At 40.2% G+C, this 16,229-nt stretch overlaps 1 protein-coding gene across 3 annotated transcripts in view; it reads left to right on the top strand.

Moving 5' to 3' along the window:
- The first annotated feature begins 1,258 nt into the window (after positions 1–1,258).
- Positions 1,259–16,229, top strand: part of SHPRH (SNF2 histone linker PHD RING helicase) — a 75,602-nt gene continuing 60,631 nt past the window's right edge. Inside the window, exons 1-6 of one of the 3 annotated variants that reach the window (XM_084777491.1) lie at positions 1,259–1,491; positions 4,347–4,998; positions 7,690–7,819; positions 9,911–10,129; positions 14,125–14,203; positions 15,280–15,430. In XM_084777491.1, coding sequence (XP_084633617.1) covers positions 4,381–4,998; positions 7,690–7,819; positions 9,911–10,129; positions 14,125–14,203; positions 15,280–15,430 — 1,197 coding nt within the window. In that variant the 5' untranslated portion in view covers positions 1,259–1,491; positions 4,347–4,380. Of the gene's footprint in view, positions 1,492–1,822; positions 2,027–4,346; positions 4,999–5,273; positions 6,321–7,689; positions 7,820–9,910; positions 10,130–14,124; positions 14,204–15,279; positions 15,431–16,229 lie in introns of those variants that run through there. The other 2 variants (XM_084777492.1, XM_084777493.1) reach the window with 2 other exon arrangements.

Here is a 16,229-nt window from a genome sequence, read left to right as displayed (position 1 = left end):
TGGGCATCCAAGAGGGCCTGGGATGGGGTAGGGGCTCACAGTTTCAGCTTTGTCAGATAGTGTGGTGATCTCTTTCTTGGGGACCCTGAACTTATTTCTACTTTTAATAATTTCTACAGCCACCTCCACCTCTACCAACCACCACAGCTTGAATACCAATCCTCCCCCAGGAAAGAGGTGATGTGTTGAGAATTCAGTCATTACTACTTTCAGCACTAAAATATTTTAGAATTTTGATATACTCTATTTAGACATGTTATTGTATACTTACCGCAGCACAAAGTAAATAATAACTTTTTATGTCCATTGGGAAACCAGAAAAAAAAAAACCTGAGACTCTCTTTGTTGCAGTATTTACTTTATCGCAATGGGCTGGATCCAAACCTAGATTGCACATGATACAACAGACTTGGATTGTTTCAAAACAAGGTAGTTGAACTATATGAAAACTAGGGATTCACTGTTAAGATCTAAGGTGTGTCCAATAAGTTGATTCTCATGTGAATTCTATCATTAGATTATTTATCCTCTACTAGGTCTTAGGAGTCTGTATTTTCATGAGCAGGTGTCTCACAACAGGGGTCTTCCAGAAAGCCAAATAGCAAATGAACCTTTTTTTCCCCTCCCTCTCGGGAATTAGCTTTGGTGATTACAAAATTAAAAAAACAAAACATTACTCCACAAAGAAAAATGTCAAGGGATATATATATAAAACACTTGGTAAACAAACTATTGAAATACTCAGAAGAGAAAAAAAAATATGTGTATTGAAGGTAGAATTCTCCCTTCTGAAAAGAGAATGGGAGGCCAGCTTCAGCATAGCTGTATAATTTCTTTCTCTTAAAATGTTTAAACATTTAAAGCCTTAATATTTTTTCTTGGTGAGAATAAATTTCTCTCATACCTCATTACCCTGAGATGCGTTTGGAGACATCTTCTCTGCATCTTTTTCTTCCTTGTTAAATCAAAATCTTTTTGGTTTGGTGGTTTAATTCGTAACTTGTAAATTTGCTTGGTTATTATAATTGCTCAGCTTCGCGAATTCCATTTTACGTAAGTTTTTTTTTTTTAATTAAAACCACAACTCACATCATCCCGCCTCCTTTTCCGGTCCCCGCCCACCTCACATTTTGCTAATGCTTCGGGAGGCGGGGCGGGGGTGGTGGTGGTGGTGGTGGTGAGGGGCACAACTATCGCGAGAATCAACGGGCCTGGCTTCAGAGACGGGGCTTGCGCAGAAGCGCCTATTGAAGCCAGCGTGGGAGAAAGGGGGCGGGGCGTCCCGTCCCGTCCTGCGCGTTCGCGTGTGGACCCGACGCTAGGGGCTCTTCACAGCCGGCGCTGTAGCTTCCGGCCTGGGCGCCCGTTTCCACCCATCGTGCCCCGCGCGTGCGCAGCTCCTGCAGGTGTCTGTGTGGCGAATGTCGGCTTGTCTAGTGCAGCGAACGAGGAGGGCCAGGCCTGGTGACGGGCGCTTGGGGACCGGTTGAGGTAAGCCGGCGGTGGATGCGGGGTCAGAGGTTAGAGGTCGCGGAGGGCAGCTGGCTCTGGGCTTCCGGGGATGCTCCAGGGTCGGGAGCGTGCGGACGTGCGAGCCCCCGGCTCGGGCGTGGGCCGGGTCCTTCCCGAGTGGGACAGGTGCTTGCTGCCCACGCTCGCGAGCTGAGATCCTGTCGCGAGCCGTCGCTGCGGGAGCTTGAGCATCTGTCGCTGGCAGCGGACTGGCTTCTTGAGGATGACTGAGGACCGGGGGGCGGGGGGGGGGGGGGAATCCTCTTCTTTCGACGTGCCCTCGGGGTGTGGGGGGCGGCCACCGCTCGGTGCCCTGAATGGTGGTGCGTGGGACTGCACATAGCTGCAAGAGGTGCAGACACCGGGAAGTTAGGCTGGCAAGTTCTCAGTTACCCTCGGAGACAGATTAGTTACATCCGCTTGCAAAGCCGCCCTGGCGCCTGTGCAGTTTGACTCTGCAAGCAGCATGGAAATAAAGATGTTGATTTTTATGACTGAGGTACCTTGTCAAGAGGTACGATATTGTTCAACAATAATCGTTTAAGTTTGGTCAGACCTTTTAATCTAAATGGCTTGAATCTATGATGGAAAGTCTTTTTTCTTTTTCTCCTACATGTTTCTCTTTGTCGTCTTTGCTCCCTTTGCCCAGGCCCCATGATTGCTATCACCGCCTTATTCTTTGTCTAAGCTGTCCCTTTTACGCTTTATCTGTTCACCCATAAAACCACTGTGTATGTCTATAGTTTTTTTCTCCTTGAAAAAGAAAATACGTCTAAGGTATTTTATTTATTTATTTATTTATTTATTTGGTTTTTCAAGACAGGGTTTTTCTGTGTAGCCTTGGCTGTCCTGGACTCACTTTGTAGACCAGGCTGGCCTTGAACTCACAGTGATTCGCCTGCCTCTGTCTCTCGAGTGCTGGGATTAAAGGCGTGCGCCACCAGCCCACCTTGAGATTTTAAACTATATAAGTGTTAAGCGAACTTTTGTTAATGCTTTAGGATTGTAAATCACATTGGAATTATACAGCAGTGATGTGGGTTTAAATACATCTTACATGCGAGACAAACATTTACTTCTGACTTTATGAAAGGTTTGTATAGAGGAATGTTAATTCAGGACTTGGCTGCTCTGGCAAGAGATCACATCCAAGGACCTAGGTCTGTGTGATCTGGCTGGAATACAAAACACATGTTTACTCCAGGAGACAGAGGGAAGCAGTTCAAGGCCGAGTTCAAGGCCAGTATTGAGCAAGTTTCAAGTAAAGAAAAGCTTAGGTCCAGGCGAGGTGGTAAATGCCTTTAATCCTAAACACTTCAGGTAAAATCAGTTTGTAAAAGGAAACACCTGTGTTTGAAGGTGATGTTAATTGAGTGGCAGAAAAAGTGACTTGAGTCAGAGAAAGATTTGACAGAATAGGATATGCCCAACTCTCACATGAAGAGAGAGGAAAGAGAAGCTACTTAAGGGACAATGCAGAGAAAGATAGGAGGCAGTTTTACCTGGACAGTAGTAGACAGATTGCGGAGAAAGACCTCTCTGCCAAAGAATGAGAAGGAACCAGGAGATTAGTGCAGATGCTGGAGTTAGTTTGAGGCCAAGCAGAACAATTCAGGGGTCGAGAGAGAAGCCAGATTGAGTAAATCAGCTGGGAGAAGAGTTTGAGCCAGAACTGCTGAGGTGAACCAGCCAGCCCAGAGCTTTGTAAGAACAAGTAAGGGTGAGCTTATGAAGCAGTAAGTCTCAGAGGCTGAAAACATTCTAGGCCTAAATTAGACTGTACGGAAGCTAGAAGCTTCCAGGACTAGGCCTTGGTTAGCAGGCAGAAGCAGTGATCCTCTGAGACATCAGTTGAAACGTGGAGAATAAGAGGTTCCTCTTACAGGTTTGTCTTCCTAGTTGTTGCTCATCAAGTGTAGTTTTATAATTTGTTTTCTTTTATGCAGTTGATTGTCTCTTAATTTTTCTACTAAAGGCGAGTGAACTATTGCAACATTTGATACGTGAGATCATTGATAATGTGTTCGTTACCTGTTAGTTTTCTCCTTGAGAAAGTACCAGACAGGAGGCAACCACAGGGAGTTGAGGAGACAGCCGGTTTTGATGGGGAGGACAAGTGAGGGTGGGAGTACTTCTTAGCGGTAGCAGCCTGCTCACATGCAGGAAGGTGAGCAACCGGACAGGACAGGAAACAAGGCTGATCCTCCAGGTTCAGCAACAGGCCCCATCTCAGATTCTCCCAGAACAGCACCACCAGCTACTGGGATCAGTTCTAACGTGTAATTTGTGGAGCACTTGTAGGGACAAACCATAGCATCCATCATATGACTTAAATCTTCTTACAAACTTACCCATTAATTTCTCTGTGTGCCTCTGAAGATTTCACATTATATAACAGATGTCAAGTTTTGTGTAATGGCTGCTAAGGAAATTGCTTGATATCACAGGGTTATCTTTAAGATACAGATCTGGACCAGAATGTAGCAACTGGGGATATCTTGACTGAATGGGAGTCATAGTCTTGTGTGTGAGAGTCCTAGAAAATATCCAGGAGAGGAGTGAGGCCCAGCCGAGGTCTTACACATTTGGGCTGTAAGCCTGAATGTTGCAATGTTAATGTTTTTGTTTGAAAGTATTTCTTTATAAAAGATACATTATCTCTATGTTGGTAACCTTCACAGCAAATGCCTGTTGTTAGTTGTGCTGGAGTCTGGAGTTCAACTGGCCAGAGGCTTTACCCAGACTCCTGGGTATGGGGCATGCTTTTCCCACGTTGCCATACTTTCCCTGTCTTTCTGTCCTGCCTAATGTCCACTGTTCCACTTGTCATTTAGCATCCATATTTACGAAGAAAGTGAGAGTGTGAAGATGAGCAGCCGAAGAAAGCGCGCTCCCCCAGTGAAGGTGGATGAAGAAAGGCAGCGGCAGCTTCACTGGAGCATGCATGAGGACCTGAGGAACGAACCACTCACCTTGACTACCGAGGAGCGGCCCTGCTCAGGTGCAGACTCTCCTTCTGACTGCATCATCATAGATGATGACCCACCTGAAGGTGCAAGTCACAGAGATAAGAAGAGGCGGTCAGAGGCTGTGAGCACTTTGGAGTCCACCGAAAAAGAGGCTCCTTTGTCTGTGACGTTGAATGTTAAGATTTCTCCCTATCGTGAGGACCATTCTTGGAAAGCATTTCTTGGAGATTTTGCTCTTCAACTTCTCCCTGAAGAGAGTTTAGTTGAACATTTTTCTGAAAGGAGTTTTACACTAATGAGTTCAGAGTCAAGCAATCACTTCCTGATCTATGTTCATTCAGAATGCAAAGATGTAGAGAAAGAAGAAAATGTACTCAAAGATCCAGCCAATGTTTGTGGTAAGGGTGTTCGAGTGGAATCCTCCTTTAGTAGTGACATGTTACAGGACTTGGCTTGGCTGCAGAAGAAAAGAGGTCTAAAACTCTGTCAGAGACCAGAAGGAAATCATACGATCAAGGTACTAAGTATTTGTGGTATCTTATAAAGTTCTACACTAGTAAAAGTTGACATTAACTTAGTCTCAAAACCCAGAATAAGCCTCTCAAATAACTGTCAAAGAATACTGTGTCTTCCTGCCAATCATTTTAACCCAGACTGCAGTTTCCTAAGGAGATTCTCCGGAGTTTTCCTTCCTGCCTCTATACTCAGTTACCTGCTTTGGTCCTCACCATCTTGCATTGTTATACATTGTGTTTTCTTTCTTTCCTTCTTTTCTTTTTTTTGGTTTTTTGAGACAAGGTTTCTTTGTGTAGCCTTGGCTGTTCTGGACTCACTTTATAGACCAGGCTGGCCTCTAACTCACAGAGATCCGCCTGCCTCTGCCTCCCGAGTGCTGGGATGACAGGTGTGTGCCACCCATGCCTGGCTATATCTTGTATTTTCAAATCCTTTTTCTATATTGTTTCTGAAATGGTGTACTTGCAACATGAGTTAATTTCCTGATTAAGTACAGCCTTTCTATTCTGGCATACAGCTCCCTGCCGTGTGTCATTGCACTTCACCCTGTGTCACTGTTTTTCAGTCTGGCTCCTGAAATTCCAAATTAACTTGTTTCCCAAACATATTCTGTCTTTCTGTTGGTGTTTTTCTCAGTTCCCTTTCCCCTGCTATCCTAACTATATGTCACTCTCTGATAGTCTTTTCACAAAGAATAATTCATGGGGAACTTTTCTTAAGCCCCAGGCATGGTGCTACATGCCCTTTTCCACAGCCTTTTTTTTTTTTTGCTGTTTGAAGCACACTTGGATTCTTCCTCCTTGCTAAACTCTGACGTCTTTATCTTCACTACCTCTTAAAGTGCCTGATACATAACAGTATCAGTACATTTGCACTTCATTTTAAGCTCTGAATTCAGTAGGTTGTGTAATGTGTGCAAATCACTCAAATGTTCTACTATCAACTTTCATGATTGATTTTGCTAAGATCAGGTGAGATAGTATAGCTAGATGTACTCTGTAAAGAGATAGTATGCCTTTATGCTAAAGCTTGAAAGAAGTATTCTAACATGTTTCAAATTCATCTTTGTGTCACTGAAATGGTTTTTTTGTTTTTTACACATTTCTCAAATTACAAGAATTTTCTCAGTTCTAATTGTTCTTTCGGGAGATGGGTGTGTTTAGGCTGGAACGGCCACAGATGCATTTCAGAGTAACCTAAAGAGCAGAGAACATTTGGAAGCGTTATACAGCAATTAACTTTTTCCTGGACAGTAAACTCAACCATGCCATTCCCTGTCTACTGATTTTGAAGACCAGAATTTTGCTGAGTGATAGCAGGAATGTAAGAATTCATGGCTTGTGTGTCTGTATCTTACCATTAAAATCAAATCTTAATCTCTTCCATTTTCCCTGACCTTGATTTATATAAATATGTAAATATTTATTGCTACCACAGTAAGCAAAAGGCAAATGCATACAATCCTGAAGTGTAATCTTTGTCACTTGTTATGGTGTAATGTTGCTGGATTCTTATATTTCAGCAGAAGAAATGAAGGCTGTTCGTCATTAGAGAGTTAAGCCCAAGGTAGCAAGAGAGATGAAAAAAATGCATTTTTTTGCTGTTAGAAACCTTAAAAGTTAAACTCCTTAGGCTACCTATATAGACTTTCCATTTTGAAAATGAGAACATTTGAGTCTTAAAAAAGTTGTATTCCCTAAATTTCTTTTATTTCGAAATATCATTGTTTGTACTCAGATTTGAATATTTCAGCTCTTAAGATTCAACATTTGCATTGTTTTACAAGTTAAGATTCTTAACATAGTCAAGGTTCGTTGCTTCCACCCTTTATTTACTATTTGATCCAGTGATCAAATCTAACCTAACCCAAACCTAACCACAAAGTGGGCATGTGTGCTTAGTTTTCTAGGAAATGCTTCCTTGTAACATACTTCACTGGTTATTCAGGTGCTCAGTGGATTTAGAAAGTAGTATCTTGGTGGGCAGAATTGAGTTTTTCAGCACATTTCTCCTGTGTTTGGTTCCATTTAAGGAAGTCTTTTTCTTTTTAGTTTTTCTAATAAATTTGTTCTGTAGACATTTACAGAGTGAATTATGAAGTTAAAAATATATCTTGCCAGGTGTGGTGGCACACGCCTTTAATCCCAGCACTCGGGAGGCAGAGGCAGGTGGATCGCTGTGAGTTTGAGGCCAGCCTGGTCTACAAAAGGAGTCCAGGACAGCCAAGGCTACACAGAGAAGCCCTGTCTCGAAAAACAAACAAACAAACAAACAAACAAAAAACCAACCCCCCCCCAAAACTATATCTATATATATATATCTTGTGTCTGAAGTAGACATTGTTAAAGCCTTTAAAAATAATGGATCTGAGGGCTGAAGACTGGCTCACTTCTTAAGAGCACTGGCTGTTCTTGCAGAGAACCTGGCTTCAGTTCCCAGCACCCACATGCCATTTAACAGCCATCTGTAACTCCTGTGCCTGGGAATCCACTGTCCTCTTGGCCTCCATGGAGACGGCACACATGTGGTGCATAGGCATATGTGCAGACAAAGCACCCATATACATGAAAAATTAAAATCTGATTTTTTAAAAAAAATTTTTAGAAATAGTGGCTCTGGAAAAGGTTTTCTTGTGTCCTTATCAAGAATAGTATATTCCCAGTAAGACTTGATATGAGTTAATTCTTTGTAGGTTGGAATTTATATCTTGGAAGCTGGCCTATCAAGACTAGACTTTATGAGTGATGCAAGTTCAAGAATGAAAAAGTTTAATCAGCTCATGAAGAGAGTGATGGAAAAGTTACATAATTTTACTATTCCAGGTAATTATTAAAGTAAGCTTTAAAATTACTTCTTGGGATTGTCAGTTTTTCTTCAGCTTGTACATATAATAACCTGAAAAATAAATAATAAAAACGAAGAAATGTCTTGAATGATCTTTATACAGTATTGTATGACAAAATCTGGGATGCTATTACTGACATGATTTGCTTTTGCCACTAATTGCTTAGTACTGTGCCCAGCATTTAAGAAAGTTTGCAAAATCAGTATATAAAGTCATTAGGCAATCAAAACATATCTAAACTGGCTGAATCTCTCTCTCTTTCTATCTACCTACCTTTTCTTAGTTATTCAGCAATTTGTTTGAATAGCCAGAGATTGTTGCTGACCTTTAATCTACTTGGCTTTGCAATCTGATAAAGAATCTAAAAAGCCAGGTTTCTATAAAGAGCAGATGACTTTGTTGTTTATTGGTAGGGCATGGAATTCTTGGTTAGCATGCCGCTCAAGGCCGGCGAATATTAGAGATTGTAGCACAGTGCTAGAGAGAAAACAGAAACAAAAAGCACTGTTGGTGAGTACTGTCTGCCACTGGTAGGCATGGGGAGCAGCTGGGGCTGCACCCAGCTGTGCTGTTGGAGAAACAGCTCACATTCTCCAAGCTACAGGTGCAATGTGTAGGATATTCTCTCCCCTCCTTTTTAGTTTTTGTTTTGTTTTTCTTTTTTTCCCTTATGTGTTAGATCTCAAAACCAGAACTGTACATATGCTAGTAAGTGCTGTACTGCTGAGCTGTATATAGCCTCAGCCCTGTAGAATATTTCCATGCTAGAATGTTTTGGAAATCTGTTTTGAACGTAGTGGGTAAACTGATGCCATAGCTCATTCTTCCCAAACTACACAATACTACTACTAATAAGTGATTTTACAAGTTAGAGATTTATAGGGAAAAAGATACCATGCTTTAGAGTTAGAAATGCTATCAAATATATCAAGAACTTTTTTCAGTTATAAGGATTTGTGCCAGCTATGGTGGACATACATAAACTGCCAATGCCCAGGAAGGAAAACGTAGAGCTTTGATATCAGTACCTGATTACATTAATTATTTTATTGTAATGGTATGAAATAAGTGCTTAAGTACACACCATTGTTGTGAAATCCTATATGATATTTCTATATTGAATTTAATGAATGCTTAGTTATTGAGCATATTACATGTGCTCTGTAAAACCATGTAGCTTCATAGTGTGTGTTTTTTTTTCTCTTTTTTTTTTTTAATAATGTGGTTTTGAGAACGGTTTGGAAATAAAAATGCTTCATTTCCTCACATCGAACGAAACACTATTTCAGCAGGGTAAAATTTTATTTTGTTCAAGTTATAGTATGAGTCTTATACAGGGCCGTTGTGTTTATCCAGTGAAATGTGACAGCCTGACAAACTTACATTAGTGGTTTCACAATGTTTCCTCACTAGCTATTGCTGCTACCAAAGGCCTGCCCTTCTCAGCCTGAAAAATTAATGAGAACCATTGGATTAATAAGCATGAAAAATATGAGGATTTTTTTGTTAAGGTATAAAAATGATGAAATGAGTTAATTTGTCAATCACCTATGAAATTCATATTTAGTTCCACATAGTTACTAAATACATATGAGAACAGAATATGTACATTTCTCTGAGGAGCTATAAGAAGGACCCATAAGTGATTGTAAATGCAAATAGATGACAACACATCATCGTAGCCAAAATAGCAGGTGAACACTGAGGAAAATGTTGATGGCATGCAACATTTAAACTCTTTTAAAGAATGAGGACGTAGATATTTTTTCTGAGGAGGAGTTTCTAGTCACAGAATACAGAGGACTGTGGAGATGGATGGGTGCATGAGGTTTCTTGCATTAAGGACTGGTGGATAGCGGGCCTTGGAGCACATGCACCCATGTTCCTAACCCTCTGAGCCATGATCATTTGGGGTGTGAGGCCAATCCAAAGGTATTGCAAAATGTCTAAAAATCACACAAAGTGGGAAGGGAAGGGTTTAAAAAGAAAACATTTGCTTGTGGCTTACAGTGCAGATCCTGTTGTGATCCTTGTATGTGATCCTGTTATATCCTTGGTGGATATACAGATGTCCTGGAAGAAGATGAGGAAGATTCAGAGAGTGAGCCAGAGGGCCAGGACATTGATGAGCTCTATCATTTTGTGAAGCAAAAACACAAGCAAGAAACACAGTCAGTCCAAGTGGATGTCCAGCATCCTGCCTTGATTCCAGTGCTGAGACCTTACCAGAGAGACGCAGTCAACTGGATGCTTCAACAAGAGCATTTCAGAAGCACCCCTGCTGGTGGCAAGTATAAGATGCTTAAAGAAGGGCTCATTGACTGGTAGGACAGTGCTGGAGATAGTTAATAGTGGGGCATGTATTGAGGTCATGGCTGAAAATCATACTGAAGAGAGAATACTTTTAAGAGGTCTGTCAAAATAGATATCTAGAAAATTTAATATGTGACTTTCCTTATTTATAGAAATTTAAACTTGTTCTTCCTTCAGCCTTAATGGGAGTGTATAACAAGTAAGAAATAAGTTTAAATCATAGTCCTACCTGTAGTCCCTTTTTGGAAGGTAATGGCAGGAAGTTCAGGAGTTCAAATCATTCTGGACCATGGCTATGATGTAGATTCTGGACCAGCCATGGCTACATGCCATGGTATCTCAACAACAACAACAACAGAAGTGGGTGGTGCGGTGTGGAGAGGAAAAAATCATCACTTGGCAACAAAGGATTGCTTTTCGAACTTGGTTGGTTATGTCAGAGTTTCCTAACTTTGTTAGCAACAGACAGCAGATTTGTGAACATAACGTGTTTTCTTAATTTATATTTCTCACTTGCCTGCAAAATAAATGAAACAGATTTGTTGGAAGGGTATACTTAAGTAATAATTTTTTGTTTGTTTGTTTGTTCTGAGACAGAGTCTTTGTGCAGCCCTGTCCATTTTACATTCATTATGTAGAGCAGGCTGACCTCAAGCTCTAATTAGAATTCATGTTTCTGCTTCCCAAGAACTGGACTTAACGGTGTGCACTGCCATGCCTTGCACTGTTTTTAATTAAGTAGACAAATTTTGAGATTTTTTTTTACATGATTCTATAAAGTGAGTTATTAACTAGTTCTGATGCTTCTTGTATAGAGTTACTTCAGGTAACAACAGATGATACCATTTACTTTACCCAAGTTCTCCAGCAAACTAATTTTTTTAAAAGTTTTCTTTTTAGGAAGTATCAATTGATAGGCAATATTTCCTTTTTACTCCTGATCCTATTAATATTAATAAATTTGTCTTCTCCCATATTTCCTCGTCTTAATTTCCCTATCCCCCAGATACTCACTCATTCGTATTACTTTGCGTTCTCTTCCCTTGCCCTGAAACCAACTTCCAACTCTGGAGTTGGACGCTCTTGGTAAAGTCTCATAGTCTCTATCTTCCCCTACCCATCTCTCAGTCAGTCTTTTCCTTTTAATTATTTGTCTGGGAAATGTTAGTTCTATAAGCCTCCACATTGGCCATATTATTTTTTTCTCTAAAATGAAATAACTTTCTTCAGGTACATAATTTTAGTAAGATGTAACTTTTACATAAATAACGTGCCTTGATCTTAAAGGTAACGTTTGATGCATTTAACAAACCTGTGTCCTTGGAGTCAGCAACAGTTTTCATCAGGTCTCTACCACAGTGACAGGGGATCTGAGAAAATCATCTCCAGAGAATCACAGATTCAGAGGGTTCAGTGCAAGGCTGCCTAGTCTGATTGCTTTGGACCCATGGAGAGAGTAGATATTTATAGGAAAGAAATACTTTGTCTCAGAATTAAAAGAATGCTATTGTTCCTGTTATTTCTCTAGAATTTTTAAAGAACGATAAGAAATTTTAGCTAGCTCTCATGGAGCACACTTGAGCTGCCAGTGCCTGCGAAGGAAAACTTCAAGGCTAGATAGCAATAGTTTAGTACATGGCCATTGAATTGTAATGGGATAAAACAAGTGCACACTTACACACTGTGGTGTGAAAACCCTGTTTGATATTTTGTACTGAAAATAATTTATAGAGTTATTGATTATTAGGTCTTTTCACCATTTACATCATGGCAGTGACACGTAGCTGAGGAGCTTTTCATTCGTCTCACTGTTGTCTGGAAGTAAAGAACATGTTACGAAGGGATCAGGACTAGATGGATACAGTCCCCAAGGGCAGCCCCAGTCAGGACCATCTCTCTTTAATTGGGTCTTACCTATAACGTTCTTCCTAGTTTTCAGTAAGCCCTCACCTAAATGACTCTATCAGTGAATAGTGCATTCCAGGCACAGTCTCTAGGCCGCCATCTCCAAGGCTGCAATGGCAACAGTGCCTTCAACACATGAGCCGTTGGGGGGCATTTCATATACGAACCATAACACCACTTAACACAGAACTAGAGTTGTACCAAAGTAAGTACTAGGTCTGTATGGTTCATGAGAGTTGAAATCCGGCCTTCCACGTTGAAATCTGCTATGAGTTTAAAATAGTGGATTCATGTAGTAATATAAAAAGCAAACAGTGCAAAACTTTTAATTTTTATATTGGTTTTATATTTTAGTTATCAGGATAAAGTATACTGTTGAAATTATTTGACTTATTTATTTTTTAAGAAAACTGAAAATTAAAGGTTATATATTTGACATTATATTTTGTGCAGTGGTGGTGCAGAAAATGCCCTAAGACATTTACTTATGGCCCAGTCAGCTCTAGTTCTAACCCCACAGAAGGCAGCCATTGTACTGGAGCTTGGCCTGTTTGGGGAAAATGAACCATTTTACACACATACACAATTTGAACAAGGATTTTATTTTTTTATATGATATTTTTGAGGTTGTCTATACTGTATGTATGAGAAACTCATTTTTTAAAAATCTATACATACTAGATTTTTTTGATTAAATCCCTATGTGACATTTAGCTGTTCTTCTGTGCTGTATGGTTCTCACAAAGTGATTTTTTCCCCTTTTATAAGCACTGTATCTTTTCCTATGTCATCTATTACTTTCTTAGAAATTGTTTTCATTTCAGTGGTGGATAGAGACTGACTTCCTATTTTGTAAATTATAAGATTAAAGAGAAAGATCAAAGAAGATTGAGGTAAATGAAATACTTTGTATTCGAGTATGAGCTTTCCTTCTCATGGTGTACTCCACATAACAGGTCAGCCATAGAGAAGATGCATGTTGGAGACAAGCAGCATAGGTCTGTCGAGTTATTTTAAAGTTGCCCTTGATCCTCCTGCCTCTACTTCCTTCAGCATATCCTACTGGCATGAGCCGCCAGAACCCTACTAAATGATAAGCCACCCAGCATGGGACCTGAACCCATGACCCTGAGAATTAGAGCCTCGTGCTTCACTGACTGAGCTAGCTAGGTGGTATCCCTAACCTATTTCCAGTTGTGCAAAAGGAAAATTAGTTTTCTCCAACTGAGTCTCACTAGGTATACAAACCACTCTTAAGGACAGGACCCTTGCCTAGTAGTAGATGGCCAACACAGAAATGAACTCAGTGCCATTTTTGGAGACTCTTGGTCTCATAATGCATAACGCTTTCTCACCCCACCCCCCACCTCAACCCCAGGTCCTTTTCATACATATTATGGTTTCTGGTTTTGTGCCTTATGGCATTTCTGCATTTGATGTATATCTCTGTGTCTCTGTGTGCTTTTTATGCTTTTGTTTGGTTCTTTTTCTTTTGTTTTTTCATTTCTATTTATCTTTAAAAGCATTTTTTTAGATGGCTGTTTATATTCTGAGAGGGGAGCAGGGACGGGAGGCAGAAAGGACATAGATCTGGGTGGGCGGATGGGGAGGATCTGGGAGGAGTTTGGAGAGTGGAAACTCTAATCAACATATTGTATGAAAAAATCCATTTTTTCAATAAAAAAGAAAGGAAGTTGCCCATTTTTTAGGTGACTTGTTAAAGATAACCATATCAGGTTGGGATTGAGGCCCTATGATTTCCTGTTGATCGTCAGCTGCTTGTTGTGCTCTGCTATTCTGTGCTATTACTTGCTTATGTGGATTTGTGCCAAAGCAAAGGAAGCTGGCAAAGAGTACTAGAGGGATATTTGTAAAAGAACTGCAGAGAATCGTGGCCTTTTACCCATGTGCTAAATGAGAGGCAAATAACGTGGCTTCTCCTGAATGAGCCTTCTCAAGGACATAGGTCTTCTGAATCAGTATCCCATGCCATTGTTTCTTTTATCTTAGTATCACTATGTGACAGGGGAAAAGTAAAACTCATGTGATTATACTTTAATTTAGATAACTCTCTGCACTTCTTGTGGCGAGAAATTGTTACGCCTGATGGTTTGAAACTCTACTATAATCCATACACAGGCTGGTAAGGCAAAATCTTATATGTTTGGTTTTTGTTTGTTTGTTTGTTTGTTTGTTTGAGACAGGGTTTCTCTGTGTAGCATTGGCTGTCCTAGACTCACTTCATAGACCAGGCTGGTTTTGAACTCACGGTGATCTGCCTGCCTCTGCCTCCTGAGTGCTGGGATTAAAGGTGTGCCCCACCACACCCGGCTGATATGTTTGATTTTTAAAATATATTCAGTAAACAACAGATTTATAATAAATGTTGTCAGTCTTGAGGAACAATAGAAGTCTTACTACATGTTTCTATAACTAGGATAGATTCAGAATTTAAAAAACACTTCTCATTTTTCTGTTGAATGCGTTTATTATGATAGACAGAAACTTCTGAGCTACCAAGACTGGCAGATGGCTGGGCACGGTGAAGTACATCTCTAATCCCAGCACTTCGGAGCTCTGAGTTGGAGGCCAGCCAGGATGTTATCTCAGAGAGGGGGAGCATAAAAGAGAAATAAGATTTACATCTCAAGCAATGTTTTTTCTTGAATAAAGGACAACTTTTAGATTTTTCATTAAATTATCAACTTGTAGATTAAAGAAATGTGGACTCTTTAAGTATAATTAATGAATTTGTATTTATTGTCTTTTATATTTTTAATCATAGATTGATAAAGATCATAAAGGAAAAATGCTTCCTTCTAAAATGTTACAAAATTACAGACAGATATTATCTGTTCTGTAGCCAGGGATGGAGGGATGACATGGTATACCCATGAAGGCAGAGGACAGCTTGTGTTCCTGGCTTTCAGGATGGTGACAGTTACCTTCTGCTAAGTCATTTTGCCAGCCTGCATGACATTTTTCTTCAATTATAGAAGAGATTACATTTTGAATATGTACTGGCATCGATCTTGTTTCTCCAGACTTGTCTGCGCAGTTATTGTTACTATTTTGTATGGTTTGGAAATTCAAATTGTTTTCTCCTAAATGAAGTTTTGATAAACTTAAAGTTGTGTTCATTTCTTCAGTTCTCTTTGGGACTACTAATAAAGGACAGTATAACTTTTATTTAAATTCCTGGATTGTATTTTTTCTTAGCATCATTCGTGATTTCCCACATGCTGGGCCACAGTTGCTTGGTGGAATCTTAGCAGATGAGATGGGTCTCGGAAAGACCGTGGAGGTTCTGGCTCTGATTCTTACACACACTCGACAAGATGTCAAACAGGATGCTCTCACACTTCCTGAGGTACAAAGAAATACTGTGGTGCTCTGGAGGGTGGGGACAAAGGCTGTCAGGAGACTTACAGTGAACATTGAGCATTTGCTTGGCCCTCAAGTTGACCTCTACTGTGCATTGTATGAAGTGGCTTGTATTCATGGGTGTTTACCTTCAAGTGACCACAGAGACTAGGACGTTGGTTACCAGCTAGTAGAGCAGCTAGTAAGAGGATATAGAGTAGTAAGTTATCAGTCTTCCAGCTAGTCAGCAGAGAACTCCTTTACAGTAAACCTGCTGTTACTTCAGCTGTCCCGTCAGCATTATCAGGCCATTTGTCAGCTTAATTTTAAACCTCAGATTTTGAAAAGTAGAACTTATTGACTGACTGATAGCTTAATCGTAGTAGATTGTTAAATGGGATAGATTTTGTATAAGTATATTAATATTAGAGTTTACAAAAAATAATTTCCTCTATCTCCCAGTAGTGAAACCTGAAGCCAGCACATTGTCCTGCTGAATTTACTCACTAATCAAAGGTAGAATTATGAACCTTGGGGAAACACCAGGCCCACAATCTTAATATGTATGTAATATGTTGATAAATTCATGTATATATAATAAGACTTAGAGATTCCAATAGTAAATATAAAATAAAAATCTTTATATATAAGTTTACATAAACTTATATAAATATATACTATGATGGGGAGGTTGGAGAGATGACTCAGTGGTCAAGAGCTCTGAGCTCTGGCTGCTGCTCTAGGGGCCCCAGGTTGGATTTTCAGCACCCACTTACAGGGCAGCTGACCATCTTCAACTCTAGATC

This window comes from Acomys minous, assembly GCF_964271855.1.
Source record: "Acomys minous genome assembly, chromosome: 3".
NCBI classification, from domain to species: Eukaryota; Metazoa; Chordata; class Mammalia; order Rodentia; family Muridae; genus Acomys; species Acomys minous.
This window is presented reverse-complemented; position numbering and strand designations above follow the sequence as displayed.